Consider the following 17,894-nt stretch of genomic DNA (forward strand, 5'->3'; position numbering starts at 1 on the left):
AAATAATTAAGGCAACCACTAAGGCTCAAGACCCTTTAGGAGTGGAAATTTGAGTCAGTGAATAGGTAAAGAATCAGACCCCAGTAATGTATTGGCTAAGAATAGCAGAGGAAGCCTATAGTAACATTGATCATGTGACTAGTAACAATGATGACTACAACTGCCATGAAGATTTCTTCCTTATTTTGTTATGAATGTTTTATGGATGGTTATATATTACCTCCCCTTCCTTTGTCCCTTTCATTTTATAACATTATATTTGATAATTTTATATCCTTGTATTTAAATATTGTTCACTTTACATAGTGATTAAGTCCAGGGATATCAAGGAGAAAAACAAAAAACCACCAAGGGACTCTGTAGAAATGATGGATACATTTTCAGTTGCTCATGGGTGCCCAAGGACAAAAGCAAAACCTCCTTATTCTCTTTACCTACAGCTTAAATATGGCTTACAGACGTGACATGCATATTGGTGTCAAACTGACAAGAAATGAGCTTGTAATAGTAAAATTTATGTGTCAAGTTGATTGGGTCTCAGTGCCCATGTATTCAGCAAGCCTTATGTAACATATTTCTATGAAAGATACTTTGCATGAGATTAATACTTGAGGTGACAGCCTGAAAACAGCAGATTACCCCTCAACACACCTGTGGTTATCACCTGACCTTGTCTGGACAGAAAGAATTCAGCCAACACAGTGCCAGCCTGAATCTCCAGTCTGTAAGCCAACTTCTATTGGATTTTGAACTCACTAAGCTTCCTCAATTACAGGAACCAACCCCTTAAAATACACTTTTCTCTCATAGGCAGGTAGGTAGATGCATACATAAATACATACATAAGTGATGGATATAGGTAGGTTAGTAGATAGAGATATGTATATATAAAGAAAGATATAGCTGTCCTCTGGTATCTACTGTAGCTTGGTTCCAGGATCTCCAACAGACATCCAAGTATGCTCAAGTCCTTTTATACAGTGGTGTAGTATCTGAATGTGCACACCCTCTTGTATACATCATATCACCTCTAGATTTCATATAATACTAAATAAAACACATACACCATGTAAATTGCTATTGCACTATAGTTATAACAACAAAGAAAAAGTCCATATATGTTCAATACCAAATGTTTTCCCCAAATAGTTTCCATTGACATTTAAATCTTATCTTTCTTTAATACACAATATTTATTCAAGTATTCAGGTCACCACTTAAAATCCTTATTTCCTTTGCCACTTTGTAGGTGATGCAAACATGTTTTCTGAATTGATTAGAAATAAGGAATATGATACTATGAGATGTTGCTCAGACTATTAGATGGAAAGATCATCATTCTATAAAAGGCAGAGAAATTTTTTGTTGATTGCATATTTTCCACACAGGAAATTATTGGCTTTTGAAAATTTTTCCTGCCTCCAGTGCCCAGCTCAGCCCCACTTCTCTTTTAAGGTAATATTCTGGCTAGATAAGTTATGAATATTCATGTGGTAACACAGTGTTCATCATATGTGCACATAAATTTTAAGTGGTAACACAGATCTTTCCCTGACCATTCAAACATTCCCAATACACTTGAAATTAAAAATCTCCCTGTCTCCAGGGTCACTTACACCATGCTTTCTGGTTCTACTGCGCATGCACCCACAGCCTTTGTGACATTCACGAGAAGTGCTTGATTTATTCCAACCAGGAGGTTCACAAGAGGTTGGATGCCACCACACCTCCGGACGATGACCCGGTTTTCATGTTCTTGACAGCATTCTCCTAAGGCTCCAACCACATTCACGAGGACTTCTTCAGGCTGGTCAGTTAAAAGTCCTACCAGTGTCTCAATGGCTCTGTATTCTCGAAACCTTAAGTTCAGAGAAAGAAGTCTGTTTATAGTCCAAAGTTGGCAGAAAAGATACTCAGAAAAATAACAGTCATACTAAATAATTGTTTTTATTAGTTTAGCCATGTATTCACATTACTGTATTTTCACAGCTCATTTGACCCATACAACAAACAGTAGACCCCATTTAACCTCCATTATCCACTAGCTGGCCACCTGCTACCTACCCATGTTCTGGATCATGACACTGGATGGCCTCTGAAGCAACTAGGGTCACATCTGAATCTTAGCATCTGTGAATCCATTCTAAGTTTTTTTTCCACTCATAAAGATTGATTTACATAAACAAACCATATTAAACACGTATTAGAAATGAACTACATTATATATTTTCCTTTCTGACATATACATAGTGTCATTGTATTTCAAAATGAGCAAAGAGCTACTGCAACTCAGATTGTAAACGTGATCTGCTCTGACCTAAACCAGTGATTGCAATCCACTACACAGACTCAAGAACAGAAACATGTGATCATCTTATCAGATGCAGAAAAGGCCCACATCCCTTCATGATAAAAGTCCTGGAAGATCTAGGACTACAAAGGATGTATCTAAACATGATACAAACAATATACAATGATAGCCAACAGCATGCTAAACAGAGAAAAGCTCAAAACACTTCCACTAAGATCAGGAACAAGACAAGATGCCCACAGGGTTTTAAAGAGGAAGTCAAGGTGGGATGAACGCATCCAAATTCCATGACTGGCTAGGTCAAAGGCCCTAGGGAAGAGCCAGTGGGTAGTACTCTGCTAAGTGGACATAGTATTAAACTGTACTCTAAGTTCCAATCTTTCTACCCATAGATCAGTGCATCTCTCAAATCTCATCACAGAAGCTTCTCTTTGCAGTACATGCTTACTAATACAGAGGCCCACCACAGGTCAATGAGCACACAATAAATTACTGTGGAGTACTCAGCTCTAAATCATTTCCCCTTAAATCTCATGCATTATCACAGAAGAGGGGCCAGAAACATCATAAGAACCAGGATTAGATGTCCATTGTGAAACAGTATTTGTTGGACATAACAAGACCGTTGTATACATGAACTCACATGGCCTGGGACTTCATGAACAAGAATTGGATACAATCAAGCAGCCAAAATACCCTCATGGACAGGGGAGGGGCTCATGAAGTCCCAACACAATACGAGGAGCTAAAATTGATGGTTACTGGAGGAGAAGAGTCAGTCCTCTTCAGGGATGTGGCTCTGAGCAGCTACTCATACTCGGTAGATGGTCTTATACCCATGTCACACAGGCATCACTAACTGGATTCAGTGGGTATTAAAAAATAAAAAGAACACATGAAGAGGGGAGAAAGAGGAGCAGAAAGGAGGAATCAGAGGGGTAAGAATGGGGTGAGTTATTTGATCTAAACATTATATGCATGTAAAAATATAAAATAAAACATTTTAATTGGTCTTCTTGGGTCACTTCAATATAAATTACTAGTAAGTTTTAGCATCTATCTTCATATAATTTTACTGTGATCTTTTGCAGTATATACTTAAATCAAATGAAGCATGTATAAAAGCATATATTTGATTTCCTGATTTCTATATAGAACATTATTTTTTCTAATAAATTTCATCAGTGTTTCTGTACCAAGTTATGGATGAATTTTAATGTTGTCATTAAAAGAGTTTGTATTAATGGGGGTTATTTTTAGTCTGCTAATAATTTGATGATCTACTATCAAGCAAGCTGATTTTCTATTATGACATGCACATTTCTTAAAGAAAATACCAAAGAGAAAAAAAGGTTACTCAGAATATTCACAGGGAGTGTGAATTCTAAATGGACATAGAGAAAATTTCAAAAATCAAAATAAATAAAAATGTATAAGTATTCTGTAATTTGTTTTAAAAAATATAGAAATATAAGGGCCAAGGATGTGGCCTGATGGTGGAATGCCTGCTTACCAAGGACAAGGCCTTGGGTTTGATCCCCAACACCCCAAACTCTTATAAATAATTAAAATAAAAAATGAAACCCTAATTGAAAGCAGCTACTCTAAGAGTGGATAGTTGCCATTCAGCTGACCAATTTTTCTTTTAAAAATGGGAACTATGGAGGGAAGATGTTCCCACAATTAGAAATGCTTGCTGTACAGTCCACAGTTTGGATACAAGCACATACTAACAAGCTGAGTGAGTGCTGCCTACCATCCGTCATAGCTCCAAGTAGGGATTGCTGGCTTCCAGTCTAGCTGAGAAAAAACAAACAAACAAAACAAAACCCAAAAACCCAACCCCAGACTCAGGGAGAGGCCCCTTCTCAAAGGAACAGGTAAGGGTGATAGACAAAGATACCCAAAACCTTCTTCTAGTCTCAGATGTATTTATACACTTGCACACACATATGCACATACATCCACAAAGACACACGTACACAGAAATAGCATGCCAGCCCCTGATACACATAAAATTGCTAGGTAGTAGGATGAGGATGGGCCTTTTATTCATAATAATCTTTGCATTCTACCCCTTAATCCAGGATGCATATTATTGATTACAGAGCAAGCTTAAAGCGCCACTTGATTACATTTTATTACAGAATATTAGATGCCTTACTTACTTAATCACATTCTCTTTGCTGATGGAGCATTTCCAGATTGCCCCAGTGACAGCAGCTAATCGTTCTTTATTGTCTGTATTATTGAGTAGACTGGCCAAGGGTTTAAGTCCTCCATGCAGCCTAACCAGGTCTCGGGTTTCCTCATCTTCAGCACACTGCACAAAAGTCAAACCAGAGGTTGTTAGAGATCAAGGCGTCTCAAGAATCCAGTGATGGCCAAGGAGGTTCATCCATGGGAGTTCTCCAATACAAGTTACTTCTGTTATATAACAATGTACATCAGAGTTGCAGGGAACTCCCTGGGATTTCCAGGATCTTGTATCCCAGAGTAAAGAATCAGGAGGCCTGGGACAGATAGATAGTGGGAGAGAGCTGAGGAAGGTCAGGAGCTCAAATGGCAACTGGACCAGAGAATCCTGATTGTCATAAGTGCTTTACCTGGGATCAGCCTTCTCCTGTGATTTCAACTGTGTTTCAGTGATGAGTCTCTCCTCTCCTGTCCTCTCCTGTCCTCTCCTGTCCTCTCCTCTCCTTCCCTCCCTTCCCCCTCCCCTCTCCTCTCTCTCTCCTCTCTCTCCTCTCTCTCTCCTCCTCTCTCTTCTCTCTCTCTTCTCTCTCTCTCTCTCTCTCTCTCTCTCTCTCTCTCTCTCTCTCTCTCACTCACACACACACACACACACACACACACACACATGCATGTACATGTGCATTATGAGTTCAACTATACTCCCTCAAAATCCATAAAGTGAAGATCTAATTCCCAGTATATTCTCAGAATATGTCTGTGTGTGGGGACAAGTTTTAAAAAGGAAATCCAGGGGAGAGGGAATCAGTGTGATGAACATCTTTCTCTAAGAGCTGTTACAGCACAGACAGACGTGGCACGAAGACACTAGAACAAAACAGTCAACTACAAGCCACAGACTGAGGTCTCTGAAGAAACTATCTTGTGGACACCTTGAACACACACTTCCAGACTCCAGAAAACAAGTCTTTTGAAGCCATGAAGCTAGGGCTAACTGCAGAAGTCTTAGAAAGTGAACATAATCCCTAGCAGAAAGGACTCCTGTCTGCCTCCATTTGCAGTCCACCCTACCATGCTTTCCTTAAGGGCATTCCTCTAGGAGTTCACTCTGATCAGATAGAAGCTGGTGTGGCCACAACCAGCCAGACATTCTTTTTTAGGGCCAGCCCCACCCCCTGATCATTCTAATTTGTGCTCTGATGTATTAGGAGACAACCCACACAAAATTAGTGGAGATTAAAATAAATAAACTCAAAACCAAAAAAAAAAAAAATGTGTATACCTGATATCCACACACACACTGAGAGCATGCATGCACATTTATTATCTGATCTTGGTAAAAGAAAATTTTCCCAAGGTAAATATCTTTGAATAGAAACTGTGAAAAGCAACATAGGGTCATTATATACTAATGAGCTATTTTATCCTAAGTAAATTACTTTAGGAGATAGTGAGAAAGATATGTATATCTTATGGAATGTAAATAATTAGATTAATTGACACATTGATGCGTGTTTGAGTACATGTCATCATCACAGTACAGTGGTTCTCACCCCTATAAGCTCATGATGACCCCTGGGGTACTTGCTACATTGCAGATTCCTAAGTGTTGACTTTAAGATTTGGCTCTGAAATCCACACTCTGCCCTCCCCTATATGTTTTCCACACTTGTGGCACTAGTTTGAGAGGAGGCTGGGGACCCTTTAGGAGGTGGGGATCAGCTGGAAGAAGTAGGTCACTGCCAGCATTTGGGAAGTGTGTTATTCCTGCCCATTTCCTGCCTCTTCTCTCCTCACTCTCTCTTCTCTCCCTCTCTGCTTGTTGGTCTATGTTGAAGAGAACGGCTTCTACCACTTCCCCCGCCACTGTGAACTGGCTGCCCTACACTAACTACTTTACCACAGTGTCTAAGATCATGAGCCCAGAACAGTCCTTCCTCTCTTGTTTCTGTCAGGTATTTGAGACACAGTGCACCAATACCACAGCTCCCCAGAGGAAGAGACCATGTGTCTAGAAGAGTGAGGATGGCCGCTGTAGAGCCAGCCCCACCTGGTAGATGGCCATGGCACAATGCTCCTGCAGCTGCTCATTCTCACTATTCAGGTTCTTCACCAGGTTTTCGATGATCCTCTCTGCCTTGATGGCAGCTCGGTAGTTTTCCTATAGATATAAAAACATAAATATTTATGTGTGTAAAATGTGACTACAATTATTTACATTTATGAGTGACCACACTGAACAAATTCATCAGACACCAAAGTCCAAGCTTTCCGTATCTGTTCAATGATAGAAGAACTATCCAACATTGAAAAATAAATGCCTTAAGTCCTGTGCTATTTAGTTAGTGTACTATTAGTTTGATTTTCTTTCTCTTAAAAAAAAAAAACTGACATTTGGGTAGGATGATTTAACTTTCATGTCAAACTTTAGATTGTTTACTTAACTAAAGAAAGAAAAAGTGGGCTGGGGTAATGGCTCAGTGAGCGATGCTCAGCACACAAACATGGGCACAGAGTGTCAATCACCAGTGCCCACTTAAAAGCCAGGTGGGCACCCAGGCCTGCCTGTAATCTCAGGGATCAGGAGATGGAGACAGGGCATCCCCAGGGCAAGCTAGCTGGCTAGACAAGCCAAACCATTGAGCTTTGGATTCAGCAAGAAACATTTCCTCAGGAATTAAAGTGGAGAGCAATCCAGTAACACTTACCATCAGACTCTAGCCTATTGTGCACACAGAGACATATGCACACATTCCTAACCATGTGCACGCACATGGAGAGCAAGGAATGAAGAAAAGAAGGAGGGGAAGAAAGACAAACAGAAAAAGCAGAATGGCTTGGGCACCTCTGATGCACATTCTTGCAATGTCCCCACCACTGGAATGAGCATGTCTTCATGAGATGTCTTCAGTAGCCGAGCCAACAAGGGGATGCCCCCGGCTTTACGGATGGCTTCTTTGTTCGAGTGACTCTTACTACAGCTCCAGAGTGCCAGGGCCCCACAGCGAGCCACTTCCACATCTCTGGTTTCATACAGGCTCGGCTGAGTCAGTTCTACTGAATTCTGTCCACAGTCCAATAGAGCAACCTACAAGAATAGATGTATGTAATGAATACAGCCACCTTTTCTATGTTTTACTACTTGAGTGTGTTTAATTGTTTGTGTGCACACATATGTGCATGTGTATACCCATAAGTATGTGTGCTCCCATATGGATATGTGCATACCAATGCACACATATGCAGGTCAATAGACAGCTTGCAGGAATCATTTCTTTGCTTCCATAATGTGGATCCTGAAGACTGAACTCAGGTGGCCAGGCTTAAGAGCAAGTGCCTTGACCCATTGAACCATCCCACCAGCCCAAATACAGAAGTCTTTCAAATGAAAGAGAATCTATCCTTCGGTAGCTACTGGGTAGTTACCAAGATTAACTCTGTCAAAAGTAAAACTATTTTAAATGATATGTTTAGACTAAACTATAGACAATAGAAACAAAGAAACAAAACATTCTGTACCACCTTTTTCTGGATCAAGGGGCTCTTATATTTTCTTCCTTTGAGAAAATACCAAGATAGTATTTTCTTAATATTTCTCCAGTATTTATAATAAAATTATTTGTAAATCAGGCATAGTGATATATACATATGTATGATCTCAGCACTTAGGAGTCAGAGGCAGGATTGTGAATACAAGATCAGTCTGGGCTAATACATTTGGGGCTAGCCTAGACTGTAGGGCAAAACCTCTTTACAAGCAACAATAACAATCATAATACTATCCATAACCCACATTATCACTGCCAGTATTTCAGAAGCCCAAGCTTTCCAAAGCCATTAAGGCTTTGCAAAGCTAGTTGGATGGCTTATACCTCTCAAAACCATGGGGGGAGGGCACAGCTTTGTACACAGGCTAACTGAACCCATTAAACAAAATTGCCAGGGTCTTCTTTCTCTCTTTGTAATGACCAAAGTCGCCAAAGACATTAAGGGAAATCAATTCACTAAAGGGACACAGCCATAGCTTGGGGTGCCCTGGGAAGGAATTAAAGCCAGGCCTCCTGGGCTTGGAGATTTAGCTCAGTGGTAGAGCGATTGCCTACCAAGCACAAGGCCCTGGGTTTGGTCCTCAGCTCTGGAAAAAAAAAAAAAAGCCAGGCTTCCCCAGATGAGCACGTGTGTGCGCATGCACACACACACACACACACACACACACACACACACACACACACACACACACACACATACCATACACGCACGCGTGTGCAGGTCAGAGGACAATATGTGAGAGTCCATGCTTGTGGGAGCCCACAGAGACTCCACAGTAAGGCCTTGTTCCATCTTGACTCAAGGTCAGAGAGTCCGAGTCTGCTTTGCCCAGCAAGGCTGCATAATAGGATGTTTTGGCCAAAGGCATGATTACCAGGTATCTTATACTTCAAGGCCTAATTACAAGATACGTTGCCATAGGTGTGGTTACCAGGTGTTTTGAGAATTAAGGAAGAGTCTACACTTGTTTCTACTTTGTACCTTGATCTTGAAAGGGGATGTTTTTTGCCTCTCCCCTTGCTAATGTATAAAAGCCCATGAGGAATAAATGTGAGGCGATTGACCCAGAGCCCTCCCGAAGCTGTCCTGTGTCTCTGTCTTTTTCTTTTGTGTCTATTACACTAGGTGCAATCCTTTATGTCTCTATTTTTCATATCTATTTTCTCTCAATTCTCACTCCTCCCTTTAAGGACTGTTCAACAGGTCAGGCTGGTCCCTGACACATGCTCCCCTTCCATCATGTGGATTCTGGGATTAAACCAGGTTGTAGGTTTGGTGACAGGCACTCCTATCCACTCAGCTATCACCCTTTCCCCAGTATTCTTTTCCCTAAGGTCTTTGCTGACAAGGTAAGAGTTTGAGTCTTTTCTTTGGATGGTAGTTGCTGAAATTATCATTGATCCTGATGATTAAAATAAGTCTTATATGCAGAAGACAAATTGACAAATGCAAGAGGAAATTCATGGTTTTCTTCATTTCTACAGATTTCTCCTGAAAACTCAGCAGTCACTCAGAGGCACCTCTGTGACTAGCTCCTTCCATGCATTTCTAATTGTGTGTATAGATTTCTATGTGGGCAGCTCTTTAAAATTTGATATCATATGTATCAATGATTTGATCCTGTTATGATTTTATATAATATTAAAGAACATATATATTCCCCTTTTGCTATTGGTAATCTTCCAGAACACAGTGCTACTACTGAATACAGATGCTTTTCAGAAGCATGTGACAAACTTTCTCTGGATGAAATCCATTGCCATCCATGCCCAGATTGTTTTTAGCTCTGTTTGAAGTCTGACTCTCATCATGGAGTGGAGTCCTGATGTGAGTCATCCTATCGGAGGCCGGGGCTACCAAGCTTACCCCTACCACAAGTAGTGTTGCTTCTCTTTCTCTTCTCCTTTCCTGCCCTCTTCTCCTCAGCCCACTTCTACCTCTGTCACATCTCTCCATCACCCTCGGAATCAAGCCTAGAGTCTCACAGACAGTAGGCATCTCTCCATCACTGAGCTATAATGCTGCCTTGGTGTTACCATTTCCTAATTATCTCTGATCTTACAGTGGATCCTGACAAGTGACAATATTTTTAAATTTACTATTTATTTGAAAATTGAGATTGAGCATTCTTTTATGGCCCTTACTAATGTAAATGCATGGACGTCATCCTTAAAGACATGTTATCAAAAAAAAAAAGACTCCCAGGGCACACATCATGGTGACTCAACACACAGAGCGTCAGGTAGGGCTGTGTAGGTGTCTGTTAGTATTCGAAGATGGCAGTGGTGGTACTCACCAGCTTGGTGATGCCTCCATGCTGTCTTACTGCCCGCCGGGCTCTTTTGAACTTGGCAACGTTTGCTATGGTCTCAGCTGCCAAACACTTGAGACTCTTGTGTGGAGAATCAAGTATATTAACCATAATTGGTAAGCCCCCAAGGTCAACAATATTACGTCTGATTTGAGGATTATAACTGATTTCCTTCAGGATTTTTAATGAACCAATCTGTGGGGAGGGGGGAGAGAATGGCAGATGAATGAGGGTTTGATATATATACCCAGTGCTTCTTTTTAAAAGGTCTAGGTCTACCTAAAAGCCTTCCTCAATTAAGGTTTTTAAGAAATAGTTTCCATCCTTGGAGGTTACACACATCCTCTATATTTTTCTTCATTTATGTAAACAGATATTTCTCACTCCAAAAGCACAAGCAGCCAATAGGAAGAGAAAGAAGAAAAGGAGAATGAAAAGAAAATGCAGGTAACAGATCATCAACAATCAAAGTCATGACAAATGAGACCAAAAGATGTGCTAGATACCCAGAGCTTCCAAGAGAGCTGTGAGAGGACCCTGGGCATTGCAACCACTGTGACAAAGTCCTTACCTTGCATTTGACTTCATCTGTATCAAGTAGATTTATTAAGACTTCAAGCCCTCCAACATCTCTAATTGCCAGCTGACAGGTCTCTTGGGCTAAGTTGAAATCCTTCATGGAACACAAGGCAATCACCGTGGCTGTCTGATTTCCCCCCTAGGAAGATGCAATGCCGTACAAAAGTTAAATAAAGCCACATTCCCATACAGGCGAATCCACAAGCTAGGAAATGTGTCTCCCCATACACAGCACATAAAATTTTTAAAAGTTCTCTGAGTGGGTTATAATTTGTTAAATGAATTATGGTGAGCCAAAGCATGGAAAAGCTGTACAGAGCATCATAAAATGTTATTCCAATTAAGCACCAACATTTACAGTGGGACTCCTTTAAACAGCTACAACATTGGGTGATATCAAGGCATTAAAGAGAGTTCAGGGGCACACCTTAAGAGAGTGACTGAAGGATGGAAGTTTTATGTTGAGGTAGTAAATGGTCCCCCCAGTTCTTGATTAGTGCACTGGGCAACACAATCTACATCTGAAAATTTCTCCTACTAAGATTGAGAAATGCATGCTTTGTGTCTTTGTCCAGTTTTCTGACACGTAATTCTTAAATCTTTATAATCATCAAAGTGATAAATGTCTTTTACATGCTAATAAATTGGCTGATATCTTCTGTTTTGGGTCAGGATTCTGGCTGTTCTCAAGAGGATAACGAACCCTAAGGGTTAGGATTTTCAGCTTTGGGAAGGCCTGGAGGTTAAGTTGATCACAAATGGCCAATAATTTCATCAATCAGTCTCCATAAAAACCCCAAAGAACATGGTGTTCCTGGGGAGGGAGGAGTTTGCCAGAAAGGGCCTAGAAGCCCTTGCCCAAGATAGCTCTTCATGGACATTTTAACATTCTTTGTAATAAACTAGAATGCTGATATGTTTTTTATCAAGTTTATACAAGCTAAGGTCATCTGGGAAGTAGAAATCTCAATTGAGAAAAGTGACTCCATCAGACTGGCTTGTAGGCAGGTCTGCAGTGTGTTTTCTTGATTGATGATTGATGACCGATGATTGGCTTGTAGGCAGGTCTGCAGTGTGTTTTCTTGATTGATGATTGATGACCGATGATTGGTGATTAATATGGAAGGGCCCAGCCCACTACCTGTAGTGTCTCCCCTGGGTAGGTGATCCTGGGTTGTATAAGGAAGCAGGCTGAGCAAGCCATGAGGATTAAGCCAGTAAGTAGCATTCTTCCATGGCCTCTGCTTCAGTTCCTGCCTCCAGGTTCCTGCCTTAAATATCTGCCTTGACTTCCCATCATGGTGGACAGTAGGCTGTAATAAACCCTTCCTTCTCTGAGATGCTTTTAGTCATGGTATTTATCACAGCAAAAGAAACCAAGCTAGAACAGCCAGTGAGCATCTTTTCCTGAGGCCTGTGAGCTGTTCTAGAAAGTTCATCAAACTTGATGGGAGTGTCGTGAGAATGCTGTTTATAAGCAGCGAGAAGCAGGAGTCATAGGGGCCTTGTCATGGGCATCAGCATGAGGGAGGGCCATCTTGGACAGCCTCCATTGGAGCCACTCCCAGTTTCAGAAGAGGCATCCTTTGCTGCAGAGTTGCTTGCTCACCTGAGGGGGGAAACCCTCACACTCTTTGAAGTCACACAAGTCTTCTATGCTAACGTTCAGTGTGACCATAGAGGGAGAAACATTATTTTTCCTTCATGTATGTACATGGAACAGTCCAGAACAGAAACACTGGGGAGACCTCATGGAAAGCGGCAGACCAGCTGGACTTAGCTCAGGTGCAGTGAGGGCTGTGGGGAAACAGAACTTGGTTCTGTCAGACCTGGGGGGGGGGGGGGGGGGGGGAGTGTGGCACGAAGGAAAAAGAAGCTTCGTGGCTGTGACTCAATGGCCCAGCAGAGCAAACGGCAAGACTCGTCACAGGTGGAGGGCAGTGACAAACTGCCCTTCTTCAGAATTAAAAACATAACACCTGGGAGATGAGTGTGGCAAGAAGGACCTTGTTTCCATGAAGGGCTTAATGCCAGTGTGGAGAGGGTTAGTCAGCCTGGGTACGGCTTCTCTCTCCGTGGGATGCCCTTTGCCCCTGGATACAGCAAGCAGGCCATTACCAGATGCCGGTGCCTCAGACTGGATGAATTCCTAGCCTCCAAAATGGTGAGAAATGAATGTCTTTTCTTTAATAAGTCCTGATATTGTGTCAAAGCTTCATAAAGCAGACTGACAAATGTAGAGAATAGAGAATACAAACACTGCATATCTACGTTAAAATAGATATTTATGATACATTTGTGTCTTCTACCTATCCATATTTTAACATATAAATGTGAAAATTGGCAATTAAAGATGCATTTTCGTATAATGGATAATTAAGGCTACAGAGAAATAGCAAACAGCAGGCTCCCTCCTTCATATCTCACACATGCATGTACACAGTTCCTCTTACATGAAGTTAATAGTTTATTATTTTAATACAAAAAACCAAGAGGAGATTATTTAAACGTTTAAATCAAAAGTCTAAGAGGGGAAGGTTTAGATTTCTGCTTTCTTATTTGTCCTAAGAAAATGTCCCTCACTTCTTAAAAGTTAATAGGTGGTGATGTCAATGCCGCTGGCCATGTTTCCTCCCTTGAGGTAATCCAAACTACCCTTGTATAAAGAGGAGGTTTAGAATGGCAAGAGCAGTTCACCACCTACATGTAAAGTATGTTGTTTTATGGCTTTGAGTCTCTTTCTCCTGACTGTCAAGAGAATTGTGGGCACCATTTACCCAGAGCTGGCTTTAAGGTGTGAAGTAGTAAGTCCTTATAATTGGGTTAAAAACTCCATTATTTGAGGACACAATACTTTCAGGCACTACTGCATTCTGTTCTCTATCTAGAAAAGAAAGGCAGGAAAACTATCAGTAACCACAAAGAGGAGTATGCATGTCATCCAGTCCATCATCGGATAAAGCAAGCAAAATAATACACAGAAAGGGGAAGACAGGTAAGGATGGAATTCCTCCAACGAGACTGTAAATGTTTCCATGGCTAAAAAGGCAGCAGAACATCTGAGAAGCAGTCTGAAGGTTCCGCACATGTTTCTTCTACTGGGTGTTTGGGAATTCAAGCCCAGAACTGCAGAGGGAAGGAACCAACCCTTCAGGGAGAGGGTTCAGACTTGGTCATGGCTGCAGAAGAGCAGGTGACCGGGGCTAGGGTATCCAGCCACTGGCCACAGCCTCCTCCCATCCCAGGATGTCCTCAGGATCCAGAATGCACCACCGGGGCATTCTTGGCTGCACATGATCTGGGTTTTTCTGGACTGCTGTTTTTCGTGTCTTTGGTAGAGTTTTGGGGTTTGCCTTCCGCAGTCTTTGGGTGCCGTGTCCACCTCCCTTCCTAGCCTTGCTTCTGGGTTTTATGTTGCACTCACACTCTTAACAGCAGCACGTGTAGTTTTAGAACCCATTATGATAGCAGGCATCCAAAAGGTGTGATCTTATATTTTTCTGAATTATCTATCTCTAGATCAAAGTCAGAATCAAAGGAAAGATTCCGATTTATTGCTATGAAGTTCGAGTCTTACAGACAAAAAATTCTGTAAATCAGCCTTTTCTGAAAATCTGGAAACATATTCATAGGCTTGAGGGGTTTTTTTTAGAACAGTTTTATATTAGGAAAAGTTAGTTTTTCCACATTTCAGGATTTCCTTCGACTCTTGTCACTGACCACACTCCCAAAAGGATTATAAATCTTTCAGAATGAATACCAGAAGACGGGAGCCAAAACATCCAACATACAGAGCCACAAATGTTGGCTATTGTCATTCTTCTAAATACCAGCCTTGTAAAGGATCCTGAAGGCTCATCCTGCTTTGTCCAGACCCCATAAACCTCTAGGCGGACAGAAGCTGCACACCTTTGTCTCTTTACAATTAAATCTGCCGAGAATGTCATTAGTTGCCAATACTTATTTTCACGTTTTATCACACACTTGCATCTATGGAGTTTTAAAAGCTGAAGAAAACATAGTAAAATATATTTTACTAGCTTCTGAAGGGTTTTCAGAAATGTATCCCATAAACTTTTCCATTTCTGAAATGAATACAATTCTTTTGCTGGTTGTCTTCCGGCCCTGCGCCTCCTAACACGTCTCCAGCCTCCATCTTCTGTAATTCATATTTCTTTCTTCAACCAGAAAGTATCTGTCCACTGTCCCAATCAGATTGAAAGATACAGAGCTAAAATAAATGCCCTTCTCCTCTTTTCTCTCTCTCTCATATCTCTCTATGTCTCCTGAACCTCTTTGCTTTTCTTTAATATAATTTGATTGTGAATGTTATATTGCTTTTTATTTGTGTTGGTGAGGACTGACATGGCCTTTCTCATACTAAACAGACTCTAGCTACAATTCCAACCCATGTTTTGGTGGGACAGACAGATGTTCCATCCTGGTCATGGGAACTGCCAAGCAAGTCATTCTGCATTTTCACATGCATGAAAGAAAAAATAGTTGCTTTTATCCCTTTACAGTGAGCAAACTGTTGGCCTATAGTAAAAGCTTGAGTGAATTAATGCTTTATTTAACATTTCTTCTTCTGCATGTGTATGGATGTTCACTTGTGTGTAGGCACTCATGTGTGTGCATGCATGTGGAGGCCAGAAGTTGACATTGTGTGTCTTCTTCAGTTTCTCCCCATCTTACACATATGGAAGCAAGGTCTCACACTTGATTTTGCCAATTCACATACTCTGGCTCACCAGCTTGCACTGGGGACCCACCAACCACATGCTGGGAATATAGACAGGTCCCCAAACTTGTCTGGCATTTACATGGGTGCTCTGGAGTGCTGTGGGATGTTCTGTATGTTAAATGTGTTGTTCTGATTGGTTAATAAATAAAACACTGATTGGCCAGTAGCCAGGCAGGAAGTATAGGCAGGACAAAGAGAGAAAAATTCTGGGAGGTGGAAGGCTGTGTCAGAGAGATGCTGCCAGCCACCCACCATAAAAAGCAAGATGTACCGGTAAGCCATGAGCCATGTGGCAACTTATAGACTAATAGATATGGGTTAGAACTAGATAACAAGAGGCCTGCCACATCCATACAGTTTGTAAGCAATATAAGTCTCTGTGTGTTTACTCAGTTGGATCTGAGCGGCTGTGGGACTTGAGGGTGAGAAAGATTTGTCCTGATCGTGGGCCAGGCAGGACTGGAGAAATCTTCAGCTACACTGGAGCCTGTCTCCTGACTTCATACATGCATAGCAAAGGCTTACTTCCACTGAGCCATCACCCTGCTAAACATTTCTCTTTGAAAGGCAGAATGAGACAAAGCTATTTTTCCAAACAATAAAATCTTTGAAATCAGAAATATAGTACTATCTGCAAGACAATGAATGTAGTGCCCTTTCTCACTGTCTATGAGGAAGAAATAAGCTTTCAATATGTTGAGATAAATAATATTTTTCAAGCCACTTGAGATCACTTTATATTCGTTGGTTAGCATGCTCACTATTTGTCCACTCTGATGACAAGCACTAGATGTGTATGAACAAAATCAGACTCTATTCCAGCCTTCCTGGAATGCAAGGGGGTTAATGGAAGAGAAAAGGTTCTCATTTTTAAAGCCCACATAAAATAAATAAATAAACTTAGTTTAAATGTTTCCAAGTTAAAAAAAAAAATCACATTGAAATGAATCAAACCCGAAGTCTCCAAATCTCAAAGAACTTCTATACAGTTGGAATGAAATTGTGTCTGAAAAGTAGCATAAGGCAGAAGCATGGGCAACACAGATATATCTAGGCCATCTTCACATGGAGGAAGGATGCATACATTAGAATCTGTATGGAAAGGAGGGCATTCCCTGGTAGCAGTGGAGGGCACATGGTATATGTACAGAAGCCCCATGTGGTATGGAGCATAGCCTAGTCAAGGGTTCTTACAATCAATGTGAGCTAATCCTGAGTGATAGTGTGGGACACAATGAGCCAAGAACCCAAGTGAACAACTACAGCTCCTGTCCAGGGGCCAAGCTGAAGGTTTTAATCTTTCTTTCTTTCTTTCTTCTTTTTTTTTTTGAGATAGGGTTTCTCTGTGTAGCTTTGCTTCTTTCCTGGATCTCGCTCAGTAGACCAGGCTGGCCTCGAACTCACAAAGATCCACCTGCCTCTGCCTCCCGAGTGCTGGGATTAAAGGTGTGCGCCACCACTGCCCAGGCGAAGGTTTTAATCTTTATTATTTTGAGATGGAGCCTCCTTCTGGCTTTCATCTTCTGACCCTAACACATCTATTTCCTTAATAACGGGACTATGTTGTGTGCCACTATAGCTGGATGGATTTTAATCTTTATTACAAGATTAGCTAGGATGAGCCAATGACATTTCCAAAAGATCACCCCAGCTATGGGAGTTCCCAGCTGGAAGAGGTAACTGTGGACGTGCAGAAATATTTGGCTTATTGCAAAGTTTCTGAGAAAAGAGGGAGCCTAGAGTGGGAGGCTGAGATGACTCAGCCTGCACCAAGGGGACTTTGGAAATGAAAGTTCGCTGAATTTTTCCTTGTTCAGGAAGGGCTACTACAAGATGCAGGGTCCTCATCAGCACTTATTGTCAGGGACCCCTTGACCCAGTGAAACAGGGAAGAAGACAGAGGTCTGATACCTTCCCCCAGACACCTCTCTCATACCATCCCCCACCACCTGCAATCAAGAAGCAGAGGGATGCCGGGTAAAGAAGCCACATAGCCATCACCACACATTCAGCTGGCCTTGGATAGTCTCAGCATTTTCCCTCCAAACATACCACTCAGAAATCAAGAAAAGTGAACCCTTTCCAGTGTCTGCTCATTAATGATGACAGAGGGCCCAGTGCCCAGCAGGCAGAGCTTGGAGACCTCTCCCAGGATCAGAAATAGCAAAAGGTATTCAAGAGACTGGCAAGGGCCAAGCGAGCCAAAG

General features: G+C 41.5%; 1 protein-coding gene across 2 annotated transcripts in view; it reads right to left on the bottom strand.

Annotated features, from left to right (window-relative positions):
* Positions 1-17,894, bottom strand: part of Odad2 (outer dynein arm docking complex subunit 2) — a 156,602-nt gene that overhangs the window by 91,697 nt on the left and 47,011 nt on the right. For both annotated transcript variants that reach the window (XM_036188139.1, XM_036188140.1), the window contains 6 exons: positions 10,936-11,082; positions 10,350-10,559; positions 7,350-7,592; positions 6,555-6,665; positions 4,480-4,634; positions 1,617-1,859 (listed from right to left, as the gene is read on the bottom strand). In XM_036188139.1, the coding sequence (XP_036044032.1) occupies positions 1,617-1,859; positions 4,480-4,634; positions 6,555-6,665; positions 7,350-7,592; positions 10,350-10,559; positions 10,936-11,082 (1,109 nt within the window). The remainder of the gene's footprint in view (positions 1-1,616; positions 1,860-4,479; positions 4,635-6,554; positions 6,666-7,349; positions 7,593-10,349; positions 10,560-10,935; positions 11,083-17,894) is intronic.

The sequence above is a fragment of the Onychomys torridus genome, chromosome 5 (genome assembly GCF_903995425.1).
Source record: "Onychomys torridus chromosome 5, mOncTor1.1, whole genome shotgun sequence".
Lineage (NCBI taxonomy): Eukaryota > Metazoa > Chordata > Mammalia > Rodentia > Cricetidae > Onychomys > Onychomys torridus.